General features: G+C 38.1%; 2 protein-coding genes across 3 annotated transcripts in view; one reads left to right on the plus strand and one right to left on the minus strand.

Moving 5' to 3' along the window:
• Window positions 1–15,203, minus strand: part of AP4S1 (adaptor-related protein complex 4, sigma 1 subunit) — a 45,864-nt gene extending 30,661 nt beyond the window's left edge. Inside the window, exon 1 of the mRNA XM_012647891.1 lies at window positions 15,064–15,203. The gene's annotated coding sequence lies outside the window, so the exon portion shown is untranslated. The remainder of the gene's footprint in view (window positions 1–15,063) is intronic.
• Window positions 14,470–27,459, plus strand: part of STRN3 (striatin, calmodulin binding protein 3) — a 103,002-nt gene continuing 90,012 nt past the window's right edge. The window contains exon 1 of one of the 2 annotated variants that reach the window (XM_012647889.1): window positions 14,470–14,945. In XM_012647889.1, the coding sequence (XP_012503343.1) occupies window positions 14,664–14,945 (282 nt within the window). In that variant the 5' untranslated portion in view covers window positions 14,470–14,663. The remainder of the gene's footprint in view (window positions 14,946–27,459) is intronic. The other variant, XM_012647890.1, reaches the window with a different exon arrangement.

Consider the following 27,459-nt stretch of genomic DNA (forward strand, 5'->3'; position numbering starts at 1 on the left):
TTTTTTTTTTAACCCAGATGTTACCACTATAGAGAATACATTTTAAGTAGCTTCTGCTGGGACTTTTACTCTCTGTTAAATCCCTGGGTGAGTTTGAGGCTGCAGTGAGCTATGATTGTGCTACTGTACTCCAGCCTGGGCAACAGAGCAAGATGCTGTCTTTATTAAAATAAATTTTAAAAAATAAGGATTAAAAATAGACCAGACAGAGGAATCTTGAAAATATTTTGCTAAATGAAAGCAGCCAGTCACAAAGGATGACATATTGCATAATTCCTTTTATATGAAATATCCCAAATAGGCCAATATAAAGACACAGAAAGTAGATTCGGGGTTGCCAGGGATGGGGGTTTAGGGATGATGTCTAAGAGGCATGGAGTTGTAGTGATAGTTGAGCAAATATGTGGGTATACCAAAAGTTATTGAATTGTACACTTTAAGTGGGTGAATTGTACAGTATGTGAATTATATCTCAATAAAACTGTTAAAAAGAGATACAGATAGGAGATACAGATACCAGTCTGGAAGAGTTCCCAATGGCCAAAGCTGGAACAATCTGAAGAACATAGTATAGGATATAACCCAAGGTATAAAATAAATATATATGAATATATACACTGTAGTCCCCCCTTATCCACGGTTTCACTTTCCATGATTTCAGTTACACATGGTCAGCTATGGTCCAAAAATATTAAACGGAAAATTCCAGAAATAAACAACTCATAAGTTTTAAATTGCACGTTATTCTGAGTAATGTGATGAAATCTCATGCTGTCCTGCTTAGTCGTACCTGGGGTGTGAATCCTCCCTTTGTCCAGCATATCCACACTGTACATGCTACCTACCCTTAGTTACTAAGTAGCCATCTCAGTAAACATGGTACAGTATGTATAGGGTTTGGTACTACCTTTGGTTTCAAGCATCCACTGGGGTCTTGGAATGTATCCCCTGCAGGTAAGGGGGGACTACTATACTGATATACATACATGATCGAATAAATAAATAGGATAGAAGAATCCCAAATAATATATGTAGATATTCTTCCCTCCAGGAGGTGAAGCTTTATTTGAGGGTGAGCTACACTAAGTGACTCCCTTCCAAAGAACAGAGTATGGCAACAGAAAAAATAACTATACAGTAGAGAAATCCTCTAAACACGACCTTAACCTAATGATGATGTCACCAGTGATGTCATGTGAATATTGTGTATCCCTGATGTGATGTGATGAAAAGAAAGGGTACTTCATCTCTGCGGTACTCTTCCCCCCAAACCCATAACCTCCTTCTAATCATGAGAACATACATTAGACAACTGAGGGACACTCTATCTGACCAGTATTCAACAAATGTGTCACTGTCATGACAAACAAGGAAAGACTGATAAACTGTCACAGTTACAGAAGATCAAGGAGATATGATGACTAAATGCAGTATCATAATACCCAGCTGTATAATAAATGTTTATTATGGAGGGGATGCTGGAACAGAAAAAGGACTTTACTGGAAAAATTGGTGAAATATGAACAAAGTCTGAGTTTAGTTATAATAATGCTACCTATGTTGGTTTCTTAGATTTGAGAAATGTTCCACAGTAATGTGAGATGGTAACATTAGGGGAGATGGGTGAGGGGATACAAAAATTCTCTGCACTATCTTTGCAACTTTTATAAATAAAAAATTGTTCCAAATAAAAAATTCATTTTTTTTTTAAAAGAAAAGGTCAGAGAGATATAAGTATTTGTATTAAGGTGAAAAGTGTTTGTTTGTGTGCCTGAGTATATAAATCTACGTATACTTTTTTGGTTGTATTGTTTAAATATTTAACTTTCTATCAGTATAATGCAGATGTTTAGGTATGGGGTTCATTTTTATTTCTATTCTCACTGTTTATACTTTATTTCTTCCTATTTTCTTTTAGCCAATAGACATGGTAATTTTAGATGTTTAAAAAAAGATCACAGAAGACACTTCTCGCAAAATAAAGAATATACTGCCAGGTCTGCTCCAAACCCGATACTCTTCACAAGGTCTATCTTAGAGGATGTGAAGAGGTACCCTTGGTACACATTAGGTTGACAGGACCACCGAATCAAATGCATGGTACTTGGCTCATTAAGAATAGACATAAAATGTGTTCATCCTACTCCTTGGAGCACTTGTGAGCGTCTATCAAGAAATCCTATCTTTGGAAAGTCCAGAGCTACTATGCAATAATAAGCAGAAAAGGAAGGATTATAGCAAAATGCATTTTAGGATTGGGGCAATTTTTTATTCTCTACTGTTACTTTGTTTTACATTTCGAAGTTTTAAGAGATGTGTTACTTTTTGTGTCACATACATACAGTTTTAAAAATGTTGAGTTGAATTATATAATTTTACAAAGTTATCCAGCTGTATAATAAATGTTTACTCTAAATAATGAAGCCATTATTTCATTTATTGTGAGATTTCTAAATGTCACATTTCTTTTAAATATGTGCAGCTTTTCAAAATGGATGTGCTGAGATCATCTACTCAGTATGGCCCAAACACAGGAAACATGGAAACAGCCACTGCTAGATTGTGTTTGCCACACCATATTGATTCATCCCATCAGCTTCCAAGTAAGCTGTTTCTGAATTTCTCATCCTTAAATGGGAGGAAATAATAATGGTCAGTAGCAGATTTTCATCTAATTTGGAGCACCTCCCTCAGAGTTTGTAATATATATATTTTTATACACTAAAATAGTTGTTTTTTTGCCTCAGAATTTACTTGAATTCTACAATTCAGTTTTTTCATCTGTCAGCTGGGAATTATGCTAACTTCCTCAGACAGTTATTGTCAGGACTAAATGAGATAAGGAAAATGTGAAGCACTCAAGAGAGCCCCTCCTCTTCTCATCCTCCTGTCCAGTGGAGGTTAGATTCTCTTCCCAACAGATTCTTCTATGACAATCCCAAGATTACTGAAATTTGACTTCAAGAAACCTGGCACCCATTCTGCCATTTTTCCCCATCCATGACACCCCTCTCAATCTCTCTCTCAAAATCTCTCTCTCTCACAGTACAGTTTTTTTTTTAACCCAGATGTTACCACTATAGAGAATACATTTTAAGTAGCTTCTGCTGGGACTTTTACTCTCTGTTAAATCCCTGGGTCAACAAATATTTCAGCCATATTTTATTAACTTGGCATTAAACATATTTGTATGTGTGTTGCTTTTTTTTACTTCAATAGTTTTAAAATAGTTTTAAAAACGCTTTAAAATGTTAAATTCCAATCAAATTCAGGGTTTGTGGAAATTTTGAAGCTACCAGTTCTGTAGAAAAATTAAGAAAATACTTTGAGAATAAACTGTAATAGTCTGGTCTACTATTTTTCTAGCAGTATATCTGAAAAATTCCCAAAGCTTTGTGTGACTCTCAGATCCTGACACAAAGCTATTTTGGTAAATTGACCAAAAAGTCTGATCAAATTTTGGTCCAAGATACAGTATAACTCCAAATAAGTATGGTTATTTGTAACTTTAAAATACACATTAATAAAGCAGAGACAAGCCAGAAGTTTTACTGAAAAGGGTAGATACTGTACATTTGGAGAAGTCAAGTATCAGGCTGTCTATCATAAATTAGGGGAGCAAACTGAAAAATTTTAAAGATCTTTACAGCAATAAGATTCAGGCTGGGTATTAAATAGAAAAACTGAGGATGAGGAATTTATACACTATAAATAGACCATTACATTGTCTGATTGAAAGCACTTGTTTTATTTTTATTTCTTAGTCATCTCTGTGTATGTGGAGTGGGGGATGGAGAGATTAAAGAGTAGACAGTCCTTCACCCCCCCCCAGAGAGGAACTATCAGGATCTGGTGATGGTCAGAGTATGAACAGTTTAAAGGTACAAACTGGTAATGGCTGGATTGTGTGGCCGCCTGTGTGTATGCATGTTTGCGTGTGTTGTTGTTAGTATCTGTTCCCCACACTTAAAGTTGAAAGTAACTTGCACCATTGTATTCTATCTTCTACTCTTAGGATAGAAAAGCTGTTTGCAAGCAGACTTGAGCTTCCCCCACTAGACATAATGAAAATAGCAATGTCTATCTTTCAAAATCAAAATGAAATTTCTTCTTCTAAAATTACTTTTCTTCTATTTGGTTTTACTACCAAGGATAATTTATTTTGAAATTTAAAATAATGTTAAAATAGGTTTAAATTAAATTTCCACTTGACAAAATGTGGGCAGGTTAGAAATACAGAAGAAAAACCCTTGTGTGGGAAATCTTATTCTAAATTAGCCATTAAAATGAAATATTTGTGCTTAGTGATAAAAACTCTTCATCAAATTTTTTTTTTATTTTTAAGAGATGGGGTCTCATTCTGTCGCCCAGGCTGGAGTGCAGTGTCATGATCACAGCTCACTGCAGCCTCCAACTCCTGGTCTCAAGTGATCCTCCCACCTCAGTCTCCTTAGGCATTGGGATTATAGGTGTGAGCTACTGCACCCAGCTAATTTTTTTGTTTTTAGTGGACACAAGGTTTCTCTCTGTTACCCAGACTGGTCTTGAACTCCTGGCCTCAAGTGATCCTCCCACTTCAGTCTCCCAAAGTGCTGAGATTATAGCCATGAGCCACTTAGTCTGGCCAAATTTTTGGATCAACTAGGCAATCCAATATCTTAATTTTATTTACTTATCTATTTTTGAGACTAGTCAAGTGCAGTAGTAAAAAAGGGGAAGAGTAGAACATGGAGTTAGATCTGTAACTGACTGAACAACCAACTGAGATAACTCACTACCTTCAGACCAGCCCCAATATCTTAATTTTAGAGAAAAGGGAGCAGGGACCAGAGATTGTAGAGGTGTTATGGCTACAATCTTCTCAGGACTTGCTATTATCATGTTACAATGGTTCTCTGTGATATATGTGATATTACAAAGGAAGAACTCCAGAAGAGAACTAGAATTACTATGGCTTACTTCCCATTCCTATTAAATGGTGAATCAATTCCCCCCTCTCAAATCAGAAATATTTCAAGCCAGATGTTCTAGATTCTTTTTAGAGACAAGTTCTCATTCTATTGCCCTGGCTGGAGTGCAGTGGCTCGATCATAGCTCACTCCAGCTTCGAACTCCTGGGCTCAAGTGATCCTCCTAGCTTGGCTTCCCAAAGTGCTGGGATTACAGGTCTGAGCCACGGAACCTGGCCCAGATGTTCTAGATTCTGATATATTTAGCTTCTGTATTTCTTAAGTTATCTAATTTTGTTAATTTTTTTTGAGTCAAAGTCTTGCTATATTGCCTAGGCTGGTCTGGAACTCCTGGGGCTTCAATTATCCTCTAGCCTCAGCTTCCTGGATAGGTGAAGTTACAGGTGTACACCATCGCTCCTGGCTTAATTTTTTAAAATTATTATTGGATATCTGATTGTCAATGAAAACTGTGAATACATATGAAGATATATTTCTTCTACAGTGTAGTTTTTTCTTCTGAAGGGTAGTGATTGCCTAATTGCATTGCATTAGGATTCAAATGACAGGTCTATGAATGTTCTTACAGGGTCAAGCGCAATGTTACAGATTTAAGATTTTAAGTTTAAATCAAACTAAAGGAATTTAGAATTAAAATTTGATTCACTTATGGCTCCTATAGTTTTGTATTATAGAAGATACAAACAAAATTTCACTGAGATGCAGAGGAATCTCAGTTTACAGAAAATATATCTCTGACAAGTTAACTATAAATGAATTGAATGAATTTAAGTATAGTTCTGGAATTATGGAGACTTTCTGTAAAATAATCATTCCATAATTTATATGCAATTAATTTGTTTCACCATTATGAAGTCTTTTACTGTAATGTTCACATTACCTGGGGAAAAATTAATTACCATGTGAATTTTTTCCTAAAAGTATACAAGAAAATAATACTACGAAACTACAGTTATGCATTTAAGATCTTCCTAATTAAATACAGTGTTTCCTGAGTTAAAATCAAGCTCTATTAAAAAGCTACATTAGGCCAGGTGTGGTGGCTCACGCCTGTAATCCTAGCACTCCGGGAGGCCGAGGCGGGCGGATCGTTTGAGCTCAGGAGTTCGAGACCAGCCTGAGCAAGAGTGAGACCCCGTCTCTACTAAAAAAAATAGAAAGAAATTAGCTGGACAACTAAAAATATACATATAAAAAATTAGCCGGGCATGGTGGCGCATGCCTGTAGTCCCAGCTACTCAGGAGGCTGAGGCAGTAGGATCGCTTGAGCTCAGGAGTTTGAGGTTGCTCTGAGCTAGGCTGACCCCATGGCACTGTAGCCCAGGCAACAGAGTGAGACTCTGTCTCAAAAAAAAAAAAAAAAAAAAAAAACAAAAAAAAAAAAAAAAAGCTATGTTGATATTTTAGGGCCTGAAGATATCACTTAGAAAATTTGGGTTCCAATAATAAATTATTTTTGCAGCTCATAGCTCTACAAGAAGAAATGAAACACAAAAATGACTGTGTTAAACTTCAATTTGGGGATCAGTTTACTTACCTGACAGGATTTTTTTTGTGAGTGACATGGCCACAACTAACTTAAATGAGTAATTAATGCTCCCAATGTTTGATAGTAGTTGTGAAAGTCCCCCCATTGCTATAACTTGAAAGGCATTATTCACTCTTTGTAATATAATGTGCTAATAATACCTAACTTACCAACTCAGGAAAAGAGGATAATAACAAGAGAAAATGCTTACACAGTGCTTATTAGGTGCCAGGCATTGTTTTAAACACTTTACCTACATTCATTTAATCCTGCTAATAGCCCTGTGAGTTAGAGACTGTTTTTATCTCCACTTTTCAGATGTGAAAACTTAGTTACTTGCCAAAGGCCAATCAGGAAAATGCTGGAGGAAGGACCCAAGTTCAGTTAGTATGGCTTCAAAGTCTGTGCTCTCCCCCAATGCTCATTACCTCTGGGTTTGCCCCAAGACTAGTGATTCAGGGATGGTTATAATAGGACCATGGATGCGTAAGGTCAGTCCCCTTGCACTAGTGTCAATTTAGCTCTGGCCCGTTGTACCCTCTACACAAAAGCTTTTACTGGCTAATATGCATGTTTTGGTAGTTTTGATCTAGACCCTAGAGCATATCACAAAAGGTGCAATTCTAACGGATTATTTGCTTTTAGTTGATCTCAACAGGAGCCTAAAATGCCTAAGAAGTGGATCAATCAGATAATGTGAAAGTTTAGGACAGTAAATTTCAAATTACTACATTCACTATGGTGTGTTTAACATTTGTGTCTGGATCTAATACTTCCACAATTCTTAAGTCTGATTTGCTCTTTTAGAGAGTTGAGCTAATCTCCCTTTCTACTTCTAATGAAACATACCAGGCAAATGTCCACGGCAAGTTTACAGATGTAAACTTGGTACCATTCTCATTCGGATCAGATGTCAGGGTAGAAAACAGAGCTCTTCCACGGCCTGCTTGGCTGCCCTTAGCCCAGAAGCACTTTTTTCTATTCTGAATTTCACAATGAAGTATAGCAACATGTTACAGCTCCTGCTAAAAATGTAAATAGGAGATTAAAGTTGTCAGACAAGAGCATATCCAACTGTTGCCCAGAGGATATTCATACTTAAATTTATACTCATTTATATTTTACAATTTTTGAAATAGTAAAAATGTCACAATTGCTTCAGATAAAAATATTTCAATAGCAGGGCTATAATATACAACTTAAGGTTAAAAAGCAGGCAATTTAAAATATAAAAATGCAAGAGTGAGGAGAGGCAAAGAAAGCAGGGGTGATGACAGCAGAGTAGTTTTGGGATCCTCTCACAAAAACAGTGAGAGCAACCAGAATAGCAAAAGAACACATTCACAGTCAACATGTTTACCAAAAAACAGGTGCAAAAAACCGTCCCCTGGAACTCTAGAACACCACTGGGCAGGGCCAAACCAAGGTTGCAACTAGAAAAGGCGGAGGGTAGAGAGTAGAGGTCGTGTGTGTGTGTGTGTGTGTGTGTGTGTGTGTGTGTGTGTGAGAGAGAGAGAGAGAGAGAGAGAGAGAGAGAGAGAGCGCACGCACGCATGTCCTGGCAGAAGTAGAGGTTAGAAAATGAGGACTTGTGAGGGTCACAAGCCCCAAAGAACCCAGAAATCACCACCAAGTCATCACCCAAAGGAAGAAGCCCCACTAGAGTAAGTGTGAACCTAAGAACCACAGTGGGAACTGGGAGGAGGCCTGGTAGGGTCCCTTTTGCCAAGGAGTGAAGGGGAAGCTCCATCCAGGACCCTAAAGCTCCCAGAAACACCCAGTGGAAGCTCCTTTGCGGAAGGACAGGCCCTGCACTGAGAGGATAGACCACAATATGTATGTTAATAGCTAGCTAGCTAGGTAAGGCTGACAACAGCTAGGTCAGGCCGGTCAAGTTTAGTAACACTGCTGAGATAACTAGACATTATGTGTCACCTGGTGTGATGCAACAGGAAGTACATTGTATGTCCAATGGCGAAGTATTTTTGCCAAAATTATTTTGCCAAATTGCAATTAGCCAAATATGGGAAATCCTAGAGGATAAATAACCTGGTCTCTTCAACAAATGAATGGCATGATGATAAGGGATGATGGGGAGGCAAATAATAAAAAGACCTAAAGACACAAAACCAAATGAAACACGGATTTTGTTTGGATCCTGATTTGAAATCACCAACTCTTTAAAAAAATGTTTTTTTTTAAAATAATCAGGGGAAATAGAATATGGACTGGGGATTATGCTGTATAAAGGAATCACCATTAATTTCATCAGTGTGATAATGGTATCATGGCACGTTAAAAAAAAAAAGCTCTTAATCTGTTAAAGATACTTGAAGTATGTACCAGTGAAATAATATGTCTAGGATTTACTTTAAAAGTTTCCTCACATAGAAAAAAAGTAGCATAGGTGAAATAAGCATGGCAAAATCTTGTAACTGTTAACAATGGGATTCATTAGAGTCTTTTTTTTTTTGTTTTTGCATGATTCGAATTTTTCAAAATAAAAAGTAAAAAAAGTCTATTACACAATTTAAAATATCCAATTGTTATACGACAACCTATAAAACAAAAGAAACAAAGAGCGGTAGGAGTTATTTTCAATGTCTCTAAAGAATTCTTCAATGTCTTTTTTGGTAAGGTAATTGTCATGTACTTTAGGTTAGCCTATTAATAGAAAGACAAAACTAAAGTTTACCATTATTTAAAAATATGTTTTTATAAAAAATACATTTTTGTGAATTTATGCCAATTTAAAACATTCTTGAAGGGAGCACTGACTCTAGCATAGATTTCCAGGGCCAGGTGTCCATGTCTGGTATCATTCTTTTGAACATTCTCCCCTGCTGCTCCAATGGGAGACAAACCAAGCCTGTTAAATTACTACCTAGGAAAGCTCTGGCAGTTTCCCATTCAGTCACATTTTCCAGTCATTTTGTTCTCATGTTTACAGACCTAGTTGTTCACTCTTAGCCAATGTCCAGGAGGGACTTGGCTTCAGGCAATCTTTTTTTATTTTTTTTTCTTTTCCATTTTGACATCTCTATGTGTTAGCTATTATATATTATCATCACAGCCTATTTTTTTCTGACTCATATTACCCAGGAGACAATTCCAGAATGAACTTGGACTAGAATTTTATATAGCATGCTGAGTGTCCTAAAGGTTTTGGTGTCTGTTTTTTATAATTTGTGAAGGTCCTTTTCCTTTTCCACACAATATATTATCCTGAATGGTTCAAATGCCGTGCACGTATTTCCACAACTTTCTTAGCCATGGGCAATTACTGTAATGAGAAGTAAATACCTCATCTTATTTGGAAGGTTAAAACATGGTGAAGGTCAAAGATGCCTCCTCCTTTTTTGTTCCATGCCTGTTATACATTTTGCTCCTTTGGTTTTCGAACACATGTCAGCTCTTTCTCTGGGTTCTAATATCTGCCTGCTGTCTCTGTTTACAAAAGTAAACACTGTGTCATTTCCCTAAGTGACTGAATTACCGTGAAACTATCTAAAAATAATTTCAAACATGTAAACGACTTGGAAACCAGAGGCAGTTATATTGAACCCATTCATCATAGGACAGTAGGAGATAGAATAGTGAAAGAAGACTTTATTTCCAAATACATATATACATTCACTGATGTAAGAGTGAGAACTACTTCCTATTCTACTCAGGACTTGCTGAAGTGACCAAGAACTCTATCAGTTTTCTCTCTTCATCATGGAGATAAAAATACTTGTCACAGCCTTTGCAGATGATGTAAAAGGGGATTAGATTAGTGTTTGTGAACCGGTTTGAGCTCTTTGGCAGAAGGATGCCAGGTACATAGTCAGCAAGATAGAAAATTGTATGTTCAGATGAGTAATTACAGGGAGCTATATATTTCTCAAATACAGGGTCAAACCTCTTTGAACATCAGGTATTAGAATAAGTGGTAAGAAGGCACCTGAGTTTTATCTACTCCTGACTTAAAAGCCTGGAATTCCTTAAGATACCTTTGCTGACATTAATATATGCATATGAAATATGACAAGTCCCACTTTGGTCAAAAACAGAACAAGCACATAGTTTCTAAGATTAGCTAATAGGAAAGAAAAACCACCTAGAATTCTAAATTGATGGCATTTATAAACATTCTTGAAGATCATCAGCAGTAGACTGAAACTGGGAGAATCTATGGGCACAGAGGAGAAATGAACAGGACTGATGAAAGGACAGCACAAATAGGAAGTTTCAAAGGTGAGACTGAAAGAGGAAATGACTCAGCCACAGTTTAGGGACAGAGTTCCAATTAGGTGAGTTGCAGGTGATTATGTGGTTTGGGAAAGCTCATTACCTACAGAGGACAAGATTCTAGAAGCTCACTGCAGTGTTCTCAGGAGTCATGAACACAAAGCACAAAAATAATTTATGAAACATTCTCCCAACAAAGAAGAAAATCTTGGTGTCCTTTACTTTAAAACTCGGCAGTTCCGTTCATTGAACTTTAAGAGACAGTTGGTATAATGACAACAAAAACTAATAAAAATTATTGACTTGAAGGGAAAATATTCATATTAGTCTAGTCTAAATTTAAGTTATTCATCAAACATTTATTGGGGGTCCACCCTTTCCTTGACATTGGGGGTACAGTTTCAAACAACTGGGGCATGGGCCCTGCCCCTCTATGAAGCTGCAATCCTGCATATAAATGACTCTATGGTCTAGAAAGAACATAGCCAAGGACTGCATTATTGACATTTACAAAACCATGGTTAAAGTGAATGCAGACATGTTTAACTGGAATTCTTGAAATAAGGAGCACACTTGAAGTTAAAAAAGGTAGTTTTAAGACAGATCTGGACAGATATTGAGGACGCCAGGCTGGTTGGTGCTAAGTAATTTGCTTAAAACTAGTCTAGAAACTCTGTGAGGGCAGAGATTATGTCCATTTGGCTCACAATGGATCACCAGGAACTAGCAGAATATCTGAAAAATAGTAGCCAATTAAGAAATTTTTAAAAAACACATGAGCAAAGCAAAAACGTATTGTTACGTGCAAGTCTTGCTTTCATAGTGTTTAGTATGAGTGTTATCAACCAATATAAAGATGATTTAAATATAGTGTAAGAAGTATTAAAAAGATAAATACGGGATGCTATTAGAATAGAACAAGGTGTCTAATTCAGGGATCTGGAAGGCTTCCTGGACAAGCTAATGCCTGAGCTGAGTTTTGAAGGAAGAAGGGAAGGAAGGGCAATGCAGCACAGAATGTGTTAAATCACTACTGTATCAAACAGCATACATTTGAGGGACCAAAAACAGTGTAGTTTTTGACTGGAGAGAAGAATGGGATGGCATGATGGTGTGATGGTAGATTAGGTGATAGGATGCATCTAGAATTTGAAGCACCTCTATATGCTAAAATTTTGACTTTATTCTAAATTTGGAGATTGCTAAAATATTTTAAGCAGAGGAATGACATGGGATAGGATGTTACTGAGAAGGGAACTGGATATGGGGGCTGAGTCAAAGGTACTAGAATGACTTCAGGCTTCAGGTTTGTAGAACCACGTAATAAGGTAGTAATGATAACAAAAAGAGAAGCAGAGGTTTTGTTTTTGTTTTGAGGATAGGTGGGAAGGAAAACGGGATTATAAATGCAGTCTTTCCTTGAGCTTGAGGTACCAGTGGTAAATATAAGTGTGCATGTTCCTCTTTTTTTTTTTTAAGAGACAGGGTTCTCACTGTGCCACCCAGCCTGGAGTGCAGTAGCTCTGTCATAGCTCACTGCAGCTTCAAACTCTTGGGCTCAAGCAATCCTCCTGCCTCACCCTCCTGAGTAGCTAGGACTGTGGCATGCGCTTCTCTGCCTGGCTAACTTGTAATACTTTTTTGTAGAGACAGGGGTCTCGCTATGTTGCCCAGGCTAATCTCAAACTCCTGGCCTTAAGCCATCCTCCTGCCTAGCCTCCCAAAGTGCTGGGATTACAGGTGTGAGCCACCACACCAGGCCGTTCTCATTTTGATGCTATCATCATGCAGGCCAACCACAACCTCTCACAAATGTTTCTTAGTGAATATGTATGGGTCTTGAGCAAGCCTCCCAAAAAGGAATAAGATGAATAAACAGGTTGTATGTTGATCACTTTAAAATGCAGAAATAGTACTTTAATAATATGGAGAAATAGTTCTTAGCAGTAGTACTGTGACTAAGACCTCATTTCATATAGAAATAAAAAATGGCAGCATGGATAACAAGTCCAATTGGCTTTCCATTAACGTACTTGTACAGGTCAGGCGTGGTGGCTCACACCTGTAATCCTAGTACTCTGGGAGGCCGAGGCGGGTGGATCGCTCAAGGTCAGGAGTTTGAGACCAGCCTGAGCAAGAGCGAGACCCCGTCTCTACTAAAAATATATATACAGAAAAAATTAGCTGGGCATGGTGGCGCATGCCTGTAGTCCCAGCTACTCGGGAGGCTGAGGCAGAAGGATTGCTTGAGCCCAGGAGTTTGAGGTTGCCTTGAGTAGGCTGACACCACGGCACTTTAGCCAGGCCAACAGAGCCAGACTCTGTCTCAAAAAAAAAAAAAAAAAAAAGTAACACGTACTACTTTATGTGTTTGAAATTACATCCTGAGTGATCGGTAGCTATTACTCTATAGTGAAAATTTTATTAGCTTTTGCAGTGGAGAAGAAAGAAAAAGTAATGCAACCGATTTTATATGCAGTTTTCCTGTATGCTGTAATTACTGAACCTCTTTTCCTTATGTTGTTAAATATTATTTTTATCCTATTTTTCAACGGAATGTTTATTAGCTAAATTAACTTTTAGAAATTTACCAGTGTATTAGGATATTTCCTGGGAAACTAAGCACATAAAAATACCCACTACAGTACTTAAAAAATTAACCTTGTCTTCTAATGTGTATATTATATTCACTCAAATAACATTTGAAGACCCAGGAAAACATCTTTAGCCGTTCATTTAGGTTTTTAAATTGTATTTGCAATACTTTTATTTTTTATTTCGATCAAAATATTCTGCCATTAATGACAACATTTGTGAGCTCGTTCACGTCTCAAACGTCAAATTGTTAGTCTAGTCAGTCTCCTTCAAAATTATCTTTTTCCTTTTGCCCACCATCATCAAGACCTAAAGGATTTCACTACCTTCTCTTCTCCCCCCCAAAAATGAAAACCATCGCCTCTGCTCCTCTCCAACCCTCCAAAACACTACCCATCCCAGAATAGGAAAGAAGAGGGGACACAAAGTGGAACAAGTTACGACGGGCGACCGGGCGCACAGAAATGGGACCAAAGCCTGGTCTCGACACGGAGATGAAGAATCAGTCACCACGTGCGGAAGGATCTGGGCTATTTGCCAAAAGAGAACGTCTCTCAAATCTCAGAAATTGGTGCTAAGAAACCACAGATAGAGCGAGGGACGGACAGAGAAAGAGGGCCGACCCTTTGGGAATGCCTGAAACACGCAAAGAATGCGAAAAAAACGTCAGGAATTCAGGACGGGTTGCGGCCGGACAGAGCGACCAGTCAGCTTAATACCCAGCTCGGCAGGCAGGCAAACGGATGAGACCCCCTGGTGGGAAACAGCGCCTGGGGTCTGCCTGCGCGCAGGAAACTGATAACCAAGAAGCCCAGGGCCGTCTCACTCCCAAAAGCCAGAGTCCAAGCCCCAACGTCCAGTAACCGCCGCCAGACTGCCGGATCCCGTCTGGGGGCGGGTCTAGGGGCGGGGCCTGAGTTCCTTCTCCGCCCTCTAACGGCGACCCGGAGTGTGTTCTCAGTACGCCTGCGTAGGGTGAGGCCGAACTCTATTTGGCTATTAAGCATGCGGCGGCAGCGGCGTTCTCTACCCGGCATGCTGTGCGGCAGCGACGGCCCTACGTCTATCCCCTTCCCAACCCTGCCCCCTCTCCCCCTCCCGCTGTGGCCCCCCCTTCCCCTAAAGTGAGTGAGTGAGACGGGCAGATGGAGGAGGGATTGTAATGGCGGCGGCCGGCAGCTCCCTGCTCTGACCCACGGCAGGCACACAGCAACGACCCCCTCCCCGCCCCTCTCTCGGCCGGCCTCCACCCCGCCGCCAGCGCGGGGCCACCCTCTCCAGCCCTTCCCCCGGCTGTCGGCGTCTTGCCCTGCGCCCCGGCCGGGGCCCCATACACAATGGACGAGCTTGCCGGAGGCGGTGGTGGCGGCCCCGGGATGGCGGCCCCTCCCCGGCAGCCGCAGGGACCGGCGGGGAACCTGAGCCTTTCGCCAGGGGGGAACGGAGCTGCGGGCGGCGGAGGTCCTCCGGCCTCCGAGGGAGCGGGTCCCGCGGCAGGCCCCGAGCTGTCCCGGCCGCAGCAGTACACTATACCAGGGATACTGCACTACATCCAGCACGAGTGGGCTCGGTTCGAGATGGAGCGGGCGCACTGGGAGGTGGAGCGGGCCGAACTGCAGGTACCTCGCTGGGGTCGGTGTGCGGGACGGCTGCGGCGGCAGGCTTCCCGGCCGGGGGGGTGGGGCCGGGACTCCCCTCAGCTGGAGCCCGCGCCTTGGGAGGCCGAGAGGAACGTACCTGTGCTGCTCCGGGGTGATGGTCCTGGCAACGGCTTTTTCTGGAGTCCCCCTCCCCCTTTCCCGCAGAATCTTGCTCCCCAACCCTCTCTAGCTACGCGGTGCGGGCTTCCTCGGGGCAGCCATTTTGGCTTTTAGCATGGCGTCTGCGGGGGCTCCTCCGGAGGCGGCCTTCCCGGGCCTCCGGGACTTGGGGCCGAGCACCTCTCTGTGGGAGAGAGTCCGGTTTGGGGCTGTTGGGCACGGAGTTTGCTTTTGTTTGCTCTTCTTTAGATGAAGAACCTGAAGAGAGGAACTGGGATGGGCATCTTACCACCTTTCCCGGACCACCCCCCCTTTCCTATTTGGCATGTCTGCCCCCCTCCCTCCGATTTGGTACGCACTTGCCCCTTGACAGCCACGCTGCTTTCCAGGGCTGCTACCAAGCACAATGGCTTGCTGCTGATCTGTGAAGTTTTTATTTCCCACCGTCAACTTTAAGTACCTTCTTACCTGAGATGCTGCCTTACTAGGATTCTCTAGTTATTCCCTAGTTAGTGACTCATCAACGCTTTCAACACTGAATTTTTCTTTTGGAGTACCCTTCACTAGACCTCTCCCTAGCTCTACAGATCCCCTTCTTTACTTATAAAAAGCCAAATCAGACTCTCTGTGCTGTATCTGTAAAGCAACTGAGAAAAGATTTAATGTTAGCTCGAAGTAAAAGTACTTGGCTCACGTTACTAACTCACACATAAGCAAAGTTAAATGTCCTGGGGACCCTTCATAGTTGAGCCCTGACTTCATTTCTCATGATGTGAACCTTTGATAGGCTACCTTACCTAACTTTTGAAAGACTTTGTTAGTTTACGGTTCATATCTTGGACTTCAACTTTGCTGCATTTTTTGGGAAAAGATTATTAACTTTTTTGGGTATTCGTGTTTATTTTTAAATCCCTTCCCAAGACAGATTTAGGCTTAGTAGAAGAAAGCGTGCATCTAAATCGTTTTGCACCTGTTCTTCAAACTGTTGTTACTATTTAGGATGTAAGCAGTATTGTTCGCTGTCATAGATGTCGTATGCCTACGGTGAATAGTTAGGAAAAATAGGGTGTTGAAAAAAGGAAGATTGGATTATCGTAGAGAGGTTGTCCTCAAACAAATTGAGTCTCTTTAGTTTGGTTTTGAACTAGTAAACTTATTTGACTCCATAAAGTGGGTGAAGTTCAACTTTTAAAAAGTATAACTACTTGTGTATTTTGACACTTTATGAAGTCAAAAAATTATAACACCCGTTAGTTAATTGAGCGTTTTAGAATTGTGCTTTGATATACTATTGGGCTTTTTAAAACTTTTTAAAAGTTAAAAAAAAAATAACTTTTGAAAAGCTTTAGTCAAAATTGTTTCTTTTAACTTGTGTACAGTCTGCTTTAAAATACTTGGGACTTACAGAGTTCTGTTGGTATACAACTTATCTGCTACTCCATGCTACAAACTTAATTTTCTGTGTGAGCAAAGTTGGTAAAGCATTTATTTTTTAAAAATTGCATTGACAAATGCATTAAGGCTTGGGCCCACTAAATAATACTTCACCACTCCCTGTTAAAGTTTTTTGACCTTTGTACTGTGGTATGCAAGTTTTGGATTTAACACTTTTCAATAAGCTTTAACAGTGTAGCTGAGAAAATGTGTTAATTGTGTCTGAATTAGTAAAACCTGTTGTATGTTAATGAAGCCCATATTGTCTGCTCTAGCCCTTGCTTTCCCTTCCAGTTCTCTCCTTCACAGGAACGGAAAAGTCCTTTAAAGAAGATTCCTTTTGCTTGCTTGTTTTCAGTTGATCTACTATTGGCACAGTAGTTCTATTAATAATATAGCCATTCTAAGTTTGCGTGTTTTGGAGAAGTCCTACAGTGTTTCTGGACTCTTAATTTTTTTATAGAGATTTTCATTATTTGATACTGATTCTTTTGGAATAAAAAATTCATGTTTGTGGGTTTTTTTTTGTGCCATACATTTCTTTAAAATATTTTATTGAGTTAATAGGGTTTCATGTTTACTTCTGGAATATTGAGTTTGCTTTAGGTACCTTCAATCTTTAGTAAGATTCCTTGTGAGATACATATTTTAAAATGTATGTTGAATGAAAAATTTAAGGAAGAGTTTCAGTGAAGTATCAATGGATTTTAACTGTAAACTTATTTCTAAGAAAGATAACATAGAAATAGGACAAGTTACTTATTCTTATATATAGCACTGGATACACTGTTCATCTACACATATTTTTGAAGTGTTCATTATTAAAATGATTCATAATTATGAATAATTGAAATTATTGAAATAATTATGAATAATTTCAATAATGAACATGAAGAGATTAAGATATACCTGATTTTGATGTAAAATTTTAATATGGAATCATTTTCTCTGGCTTTGGAAAAAATACTAAAAGGGAACTTTGCTGTGTGATTGTATTCTATGAGAAAGAATAGAAGACTTTTAAGGTAGGGGTCTGTCTGAGAAACTTCCAACTAAACTAAAGAATCTTGTCTTAAAGCTCTTTTATATCTGTGATGATTCCTTTACCTTGGATTCAGGTAAAGCATTGATACTGAGGCTCTAAGATGAAGGTTTCTAAACAGGAGTGCCTGTCAGAATCACTTGTGGAACTTTAAAAAATGTACAGGCCTCTTATCCTCCAGAGATCTGGATTGATTTGTTCTAGGGCTTGAAAAAAAATGGACTATCTGTGGGATTTTGATAATTCATGTTGTATAAAAATTGTAACTGCTATTTAATAGCACTATAAACTTATGAGGTAGGTATTCCTATTTTACAGATGAGACAATTTACAGGTTAAATAACTTTGTCAAGGTTACCCAGCTATAAAGTATTGCAGCTGAGATTTGAACCAGGTCTGTCTGATTCCAAAGCCAGTGTATGGTCTTACCACCACTCTTACAACCACCAGGTAAACTGTTGTCTTAGCATTTTTTTATAGATATGGAATCTGACATAGTTTGTCTAGCATTATGTGGCACATACCACATGCATGCATTTTAATAAAGCTTTATTGAGCCTTCATGATGTGCCAGGCTTACTTTATGTGTTACTATATTACAAATATGTCCTGATATTTTTTTTCTGTAGTTATTAGTATGTAATAAATACACTTTATATATTATGGCATATTTTATGGTATAAATATACTTTATATGGTATAAATGGTATATTATATACCATTAAATGATATAAATATACTTTATTTACATATTATGGTATATCCAAAATGCTTGTCTACGAACTGTAAGGATTTGACATAGCTAATACATAGAAAATGTAGTCCTGGAGCTTACATTCTAAAACTACTGATTCTCCAGCAAACGTAAAAAATTTGTTTGCACACTCTGGCATACAGATTGGTTATAATGTGACAGATGTTGCTACCTAAATATCCTTAAGTTAATAGGAGATACTTTGCTTAGACATAAATTGAGTTTTTCATTTTTAAGGGGAGAAAACTTGAACTGTTTCCCTTGTACTTTTTATTGTCAAGGTTTTCAAAGGCTGGTCTAGAATAGTGATTTGCAAATCCTGGTGCCTTTCCCATGACAAGATTTTTGTGAATTTACTATGAAATTACAAAAAAAATCAGAACAGTGTAGTATTTTTCATAAAGGTGCTCCCCTTTATTCTGGGATTTTTAGTCTTCATACATTTTTGGTGCAGTTTCCTATTTCAAATGATGATAATATAGTTAAAATTTTTTGATAGAATTAAGAGTCCACAACCTAATGTCACTTTCCATGTTGCTTTTTCAAGCCCTTAAAAACAAAAGTTTGGGGACCACTGATCTCTGAAGCATTCTCTTTATTCTCCTCTACTTACCCATTAACTCCAGTCTATAGTCTGCCTGTTTGCTATACTCTGTCCTTAACTCTCTTCTGAACTTTGTAGAACCCTGTTTTTTCTGTTGGTAGTGACCTTCAGATTGCCAAATACTGTGGTCTTACAGACTGTATATATGTACTGAATCAACACTTTATGGTGTTGAATAATTCTTCCTCAAAATTCTTTCCTTTTGCTTTCACTCTCTTTTCCCTTTGGTCCACTTACCACTTTTCTTCATGTTTCTTTTCCTTTGTTCCCAGTTGTTACTTGGAGTTCTGGTTCTCTTTTATGTTTTCATACTATATATTTAATTTGAAATCAGATTTTAGCTACCATTTACTATCTCAATAATATCTAACATTTATTGTTTACTGTTTGCCAAGTGTTATTCCAGTGCTTCAGCATGTACTCATTTTATCTTCAAAACAACTCAGTGAAGTTGGTAAAATTGTTTTTTTCTTTTTTCTGACACTAAAATATTGAGGCATAAAGGTTAAATAATTTGCCCAAGATCATGCAACTAGGAGGCAGCAGAGCTGGGATTTAAACTTAGGCCCTTTAGAGCAGCAATCCCCAACCTTTTTGATATCAGGGACCGGTTTTGTGGAAGACAATGTTTTTTTTTGGGGGGGGGGGACGTTGCTGTCTCAGCTCCACCTCAGATCAGCAGGAGTTGGATTCTCTTGGGGAGTGCGGCAACCTGGATCCCTCTCGTGCAGTTTACAGTGAGGTTCCTGCTCCTATGAGGGTCTGATGCCCCCCCCATCTGACAGGGGGCGGGGCTGGGTGGGGCTGTGAGCGATGGGGAGTGGCTGTGGGTGCAGGTAGTGCTTCCCTGGCTCACCTGTGGCTCTGTTCCTGCTGTGCAGCCGGGTTCCTGGGATCTGTGGCCAAGGGGTTGGGGACCGCAGCCCTAGAGGCCATGTTCTTAACCAGTCTACATTTTTGGCTTCCTGATGTCCCATATGTATTTTTAATTTCCTGTTTAACTTTTCTACCTCAAATACATTCATTTAGTTCATCTTAAGTTTTTGCTTCTTCCCTCTGTCATAACGCACTTATTCATTCTTCTTTATTCCCTGTCATCATTACTGTTATTACTGTCCTTGCCATCACTAGATTCTAGAGAGGCTAGTCGATCCTCCCCGAGGTAGATGTTCAATCTCTGAGTTTTATTGATTCTATCGTAATTATTTATTCAGTGAATATATTTGCAGGCATCCTTGTGCTAGGTGCTGGGTGTATAATGAAACAGAGACTTTGCCTTCATGGAGCTTATACTCTAGAAATAATAAAATGTTATAAATGACAAATTAGAATGCTGAGAGAATAAATGGTGATGGAAACCTATATATAATGGGCTTTCAGATAATAGCTAATATTTATTGAGCACTGTCTGTTTATACCAAACATTTTAAGTTCTTCAATATATATCTTAGCTCATTTAATTCTCAAAAAGTGCTTAAAAGTAAACTTTTAGATTTGAAGTATGGGGATTACCCAACCATACAAAAAGCATTCCAGTTGGAAACAATGCCATTAGCAGAAGGTCTAAGCAGGAAAGAAAGAGTTTTGTTGAAAGTGTATGAACTGGATTATAATGATTTAAGGGGCTATGTAATATAGATAGCCACTATCATAAAATATATTCTAATTCAGTAATTTTTAATTTGGGATTGTAGTCTCCTTTGTATATGCGATGAAAACTGTGGAGCCTCTTCTAGTTAAACAAAAAATGGATAAGAAAATTTTGCTTACAATGTCCATGAAGCCTGAGCACTGAACTAAGGAAATAACCTTGATTTAATCTGCGTTTTTCATTTCTCTACTACCACTGTCTTAGTTCAGGGTGCTGTTCCTGCCTGAATCCTCTGTGGTAATCTAACAGTTTCCTTCCATCCATTGCCTGTCTCTTAACAATTTATCCTCTATATTGTAAATTTGGTTGTATTATATATCACCTTGCTTTAATTTTTCATTATGGAGAGTTGCAAATATTAGAAAACTAGTATTGTGACCTGGCCATTCATAAACCTGTCATTCATCTTAAACAGTAACAACTGATGACCAGTCTTGTTTCACATGTACTTCTATCCACTCCTCCCCATCCCAAATTGTTGTGAAGTAAAGCCCAGAATCATATAATTTTATCCATGAATATTTCAGTATATATCTAAAACATAAGGGCTTTAAAAGCCAACTGCAATGTCATTATTGTAGTTGTATAGCAAATTTTTAAGACATATTTTTTATGCGAAGAATTTTTAATATTCCTTAATATTATTATAAAATATCCAGTGTCCAAATTTCCAGTTTTCAAACTTATCTTTGAACAGTTTGTTTGAATCTATTTCTAAATAATGCATTATGATTGGGACCCTTTCCATCTTTTTCTTTTCTTTTTCTTGCCATTTTTTGTTGAAGAAATCAAGTTATTGGTCCTGTAAAGGTTCCCAGAGTCTGGGTTTTGCTGAGTGCTTCCCTGTGGTGTACTTTAACACATTCTGTTGTCCTGCTTGTTTTCCTTATAACTTGGATAGTTGGATCTAGGGGCTTGATTGGAATTTGTCTATTTTCTTCTATCTTTTTGGGAGGCAAGGTTACTTTACAGATGGTGATGAGGTCTTCCATCGGAAGGCACACAACAATTGGTTGTTTTTGTGTGTGATATTAGCAGCTGTTGATGTTAGTGCTTAGGAACATTAATTTATCAAGGGCCACCCTTAGTTTTTAAAAAATTTAAGAAATTGAGATGTAATTTCCATAACATAAAATTTACCCTTTAAAATGTACATTGCTGTGATTTTTAGTGTATTCACTATATTGTGTAGTCATCACTGTCTAATTTCAGAACATTTTCATCACCCCCAAACAGGAACCCTGTTTTAGCAGTTAGTCTAAATTCCCCATCCCTTGACAATCTGCTTTCTGTCTGTGGGGTGTTGCCTTCTGGACATTTCTTATAAATGGAATCACATAATATGTGGCTTTTTTGTGACTGGCTTCTTTCACTTAACATGATGTTCTCAAAGTTCACCGATGTTTTAGCGTGTAACAGTATTTCATTCCATTTTAGGGCTGAATAATATTCTTTTGTATGGACATATTACATTTTTGTTTAAACGTCAGTGGATAGTCATTTGGATTGTTTCCACTTTTTGGCTGTTATCAGTAATGCTGTTGTGAACATATGTGCAAAGTTTCTGTGTGAACATACATTTTCAATACTCCTGGTTGTATACATACCCAGGGTAGAATTGCTGGGTCATGTTTGACTTTTTGAGGAACCATCGAACTGTTTTCCAAAGCAGTTGCGCTATTTTACATACCAGAAATGTAGGAAGGTTCCGGGACCACTTTTACTTTTTTTTTCAACTGTGGAATATATTTTTATTACTTATTTTATTTTTTTTTTTTGCAAAATGCCTTCCCTTTAAATTTATTTAAATTAATTTTCTTTTGACTCCAAATTTTGTATGGTTGCTCTTGTGTGCACGCATATGCCTCCCCCTGCCCCAATATTTTTTAGAGCAGCTTTAGGTTCACAACAAAATTGAGCAGAAAGAGCAGACAATTCCTACATAGCCCCCCACCCCCACCATACTTTTTCATTTTCCAGAATGTCATATATAGTCCGTTGGTATCCTTGGGGAATTGGTTCCGGGACATTCCCCCCACACCAAAATCCCAAGGTGCTTAAGTCCCTTATATAAGATGATGTGGTATTTACATATAACCTACACATGTCCTCCAGTGTACTTCAAATCATCTTTAGATTACTTACAATGTCTAACATAATGTAAACGCTGTGTAAATAGTTACTACACTTTGTTTTCTAAATTTGTATTATTTTTTATTGTGTTACTTATTTATTTTGTGACATGATCTCTCTCTGTCACCCTGGCTACAGTGCAGTGGTGTCATCATAGTTCACTTCAACCTCAAACTCCTGGGCTCAAGCGATCTTCCCACCTCAGCCTCCCAAGTAGCTGGGACTATAGGCACTGTGCCACCACACCCAGCTAATTTTTCTATTTTGTAGAGCCAGAGTCTCTCTTTTGCTCAGGCTGGTATTGTGTTATTTTTTATTTTTTTTCCCAAATATTTTCAGTCCACTGTTGATTGAACGTGTGGATGGGGAACCCAGAGATACAGAAGGCTGACTGTAGTTGGAGCCACATATTAATAGTATGTAGCATTTTCACTTAGTAGCAGTGCATTTAAAGTTCCTCCATGTCTTTTCTGTTGCTTGGTATTTCTTTTTAGGGCTGAATAATATTCCACTGTGTGGATATACCACAGTTTATTTGTCCCTTCACCTTTGGAAGGGCATCTTGGTTGCTTCCAAGTTTTGGCAACTATAAATAAAGTCTACTATGTTCAGGTTTTTGTGTGGGCATGAATTTTCAAGTAATTGGATAAATACTAAGGATTGTGATTGCTAATCATATAGTAAGAGTATGTTTAGTTTTGTGAGAAATTGCCAAACAGTTTTCTGAAGTGGCTGTACCATTTTACATTCCTACCAGCTATGAATGAGAGTTCCTGTTGCTCCACTTTTAGCATTTGGAGTTGTTAGTGTTTCGGATTATAGCTGTCCTGATAGGTGTGCAGTAGTATCTCCTTGTTTTAATTTACATTTCCCTAATGAAATACAATGTTGAGCATCTTTTCATATGCTTGCTTTTCTTGTTTGCTTTGGTGTGGGGTCTGTTCAGATCTTTTGCACATTTTGAAATTATATTCTCTGTATTTCCTTCCTCCTGACCTTTACTTTGTTTTTAGGTGGAATGATGTTGGGCATTGTTTCCAGTCATTTATGAGTAAGTGTTGATTAAGTGGCAGCCAGCATTTACTTGTTATTATGTTTAACAGTTACTATATGTCTACCTTTAAAAGGTTTTTATACTCTTTTTACTAGGTAGGAGCCTGTGGAGGCCTGCTGGGAATAGGACTTCTAAAAGGCAAACATATCTGGAAGGCTGTGTTCCAAGGCCATTTTTGCTGACTGTGAGGTCTCTGGAACCAAAGGGAGCACACAGCTCTTCTTATAATTGATTTTTTATTTTTATTTATGCCTGAGATGAAATTTAATTCTCTTTGGGCAAGAGGTGTGCTTATGTGTAGAAAGCAAAGAACAACACAGTGACTCTTGGTGGCAAACCTAACAAAATCAGAGTAATCTGGGAAAAGATAACTTGTGCCTCTGGATATACAGTGGCATGGTTTGTGCCAAATTCTGAAGCAACCTTCCTGCTCAGGCCATTGGACACAGAATACCCTTCAAGGGTATTGTATGAAAACTCTAATGAAAAGTTAATAAATAAAAGTGGATTTGTGCTCTTGTTAAAAAAAGAAAAAAGGTTCTTCAGTGGCTTAATCTAAAGGAAAGACTAATATTTTGAGACAGTCTTGCTCTTGTCATCTTGGTAGAGTGCAGTGGCATCATCTTATCTGACTGCAACCTCAAACTCCTGGGCTTGAGCGATCCTCTTGCCTCAGCCTCCTGAGGAGGTGGGACTACAGGCGTGCACTACCACGCCCAGATAGTGTTTTTTCTATTTTTGGTAGAGACGGGGTCTCGCTCTTTCTCAGAGCTGGTCTCAAACTCCTGAGCTCAAGCTATCCTCCCGCCTCGGCCTCCCAGAGTGCTAGAATTAATGGCATGAGCCACCAAACCAGGCCCATAGGAAAGACTAATTTTAAGATCATCTTGCCTTTGGCTCTCCTTCCAGTGATGCTACCCTACCAAAGGCAGTGATTAAATTTATTTGGGAGTACTTACAAAGTCTCTGATTGTAAAGGAATGAGACCTGCAGTGGCTCCCAAACCTAGTCAGCCATAATCCCCTGGGAGGCTTTAAAAATGCAGATTCCATCTCTGGTCATTGTGATTCAGTAGTCTGAGAGAAATCTGTTTCTAAAATGCTTATCTGGTGATTGTGATTATTAATCAGGTTTGAAATTAGTAAGCTACATGACCAAATGCTTTTAATGATTTGGTATAATCCATGGCTCCACCTCTTTCCCTTCAACCTCCTCACTCTTATTTGCATTTTAAGCTTTAGTAATACGTCACTCCCTTTTCTGTAATTGCATTGATTTGCACTGCACATGCTTAAGTTGTTGCACTTTTATTTTTTTGTAGTTGTTACTTTCACTTTTCTGTTTCTAGTACATTGAAGCCACTGTTAACAGGAACTGACTGGTTTTGAATATACTAGGACTTCTTGTTGGATTTAATTGAAATACATTGTGGTGTTTGATACTTAGGTGAAAGCATTACATGTCCATTAAAAGAACTATTAGTAACACTTGTTAACATTTAATGAATACTTTTCTGTGTGTTTTTGCACCAACTGGTTGTCATAGGTAACTGTTACTTCCATTTTCCAGAGAAGGAAACATGAACGAGAGGTTAAATAGCTTTATCAACATTAAACAGTTAATAAGATAGGTAATAAAGCCAGGAACTGCCGAGTTGCTTTTGACCAATATGTAATGCTATCTCAAGTCAATACCAGTTACCTTAAACTTTGTAAAAAGATTTTTTAAAATTCCGATTAAAAAATTTTAAACTCCTAATGTTATTCTTTGAATAAATAATACATGGCTCAAAATTAAGTCTTGTACTCACTGTGATCCTGTGTACCTTCACCTTTGAATTGGTAACAAACCACTTTTTTTAGTACTGTATGTGTCCATCCCTCTAGTGTTTCTTTATGCCAGTGGATATAAGCAAATATGTATTTTCCTCCCTTTTTGATGCAACATGTGGTAAACTATACACCCTATTTTTCACTTTACATTTTTCATTTAACGTACCTTGCTAATCATTCAAAACCTGCTAATAGAGAGCATCCTCACTTGTTTCTGACAGCTATGTTCTGTGTGTATGGGCCATAGTTGATTTAACTAGTCCACTATTGCTGGACAGTTGTGTTAATTTTCATAAAACCTATGTAGCTGTGTTCTTGCTTAAATGTATGAGCAACCAGCCTTGCTGCCTCAAAATAAAATCAATGTTAATGCCTTTTTTTGTTGTTACAGAGTTATTAGCAGTTGTAAAAAGTTTAAAATTTTGTGTAATGCCTTATTGCATGGCTTGCATTTATATTTGAACTTAAATTAAGGGTCACAGATGTTTTAGCTTTGAAAGCTGTTAACCAGGGCTTGGTTCCATTTAAGCTGTCTTTCACTGAAATCCTGAGAAAGAGTGAGAAAGATGAAACGAAGATTTTAAAAAGGGGTGAAGTGGATGGGAAGAGAAAAAAAGTGAGGGCAAAACAATGGATGAGTGTAATATGCCACTAACAGTTGTCTCAGATAATAAAACTATTTCATAGTGGCCTAGACTAACATTTGTTATGTTGCTTTTTCCTAGAGCCTTTAAAAGTGGACCAGACTTACATAAACTTATATTTAAAAAGGAGGTGTGGGAATGGGGATTGAGATTCTAGAAAATCTCTGTATTTGTCAATCTTTATACTTTGCACATGTGACTGCACCCTGGTCATTTCCTTCTTAGCACTTAATGTAATTCACAATGTAAAATTTTATTGTTTATTGTCTGTTTCTCTCTAGATTGATTGTAAGTTTTTTGAGAGAAGAGGCCTGTCTTTTTTTTTTTTCTTCTTCACTCATGTATACGCAGTGTGAGAGTAAAGGGCCTGGCACATAATAGGTGTTTGTTAAATATTTGTTGAGTAAGTGAAGTTGCTGAGGACATTTCATTAAACAGTTAAGAGATGGAAAGCTGACATAATTTTTGTGGTACAATTTATAATTTTTATGGTGGGTATATATATACTAGGGGAAGGAGCCCACAGGATGGAGATAATGTATTGGTAGTAAATTAATACTCTTTCTCACCCACTCATTTGATGTTGGAATGAAACCAGACTTCCTGGTTTTTATTGTAAGATATCAAAAATAATTTATTCTCTCCTCCCCCTCCTGGGAAATGGAGTATCAGAGAAATCATGACTTTAATTAAAATGAATTGATTCTTGGGATTAATGCACTGTTGGGGTTACTTTTTTCCATTCAAAATGAGTAATTTTTTATGAGGAATGTTTAAAGACTTGGCAATGCTAAGGGAAAACAAAGACAAAGCTTCATATTCTGTACCATCAATCAACTGTGTTAAAAAAAATACTTTGAAAAGGAGTACAAATATTTTTAAATACTTTTTGATTTTTGGTGATGGAATTATTGGCAGCTTTTATGTTCCTTATTTTTTTAAAATGACCTAGTAAAAATTATGAAGTAGGTGTTTTCTTTTATTAAAATTGGTAAGTTTCAGGAATAAATTATTTATTTATGCCAATATGTAGTTATTGTTGCAAAAATAGTTTGTTATGAAACAGCAAAATGAACTTCTTAGTATTTTTAGTGAATTTATAGAGTAGTTTATCTTTCTTCCATTTCGTTTTTTACTGATTTCTTTAAAAACTGCCAAATACACTCTTACTTACTAAGATTTTATTATATTGTTTGTAATTGTATTCAGTTACTTCTATTTATTT

This window comes from Propithecus coquereli, unplaced genomic scaffold (assembly GCF_000956105.1).
Source record: "Propithecus coquereli isolate 6110/MARCELLA unplaced genomic scaffold, Pcoq_1.0 Scaffold273, whole genome shotgun sequence".
NCBI classification, from domain to species: domain Eukaryota; kingdom Metazoa; phylum Chordata; class Mammalia; order Primates; family Indriidae; genus Propithecus; species Propithecus coquereli.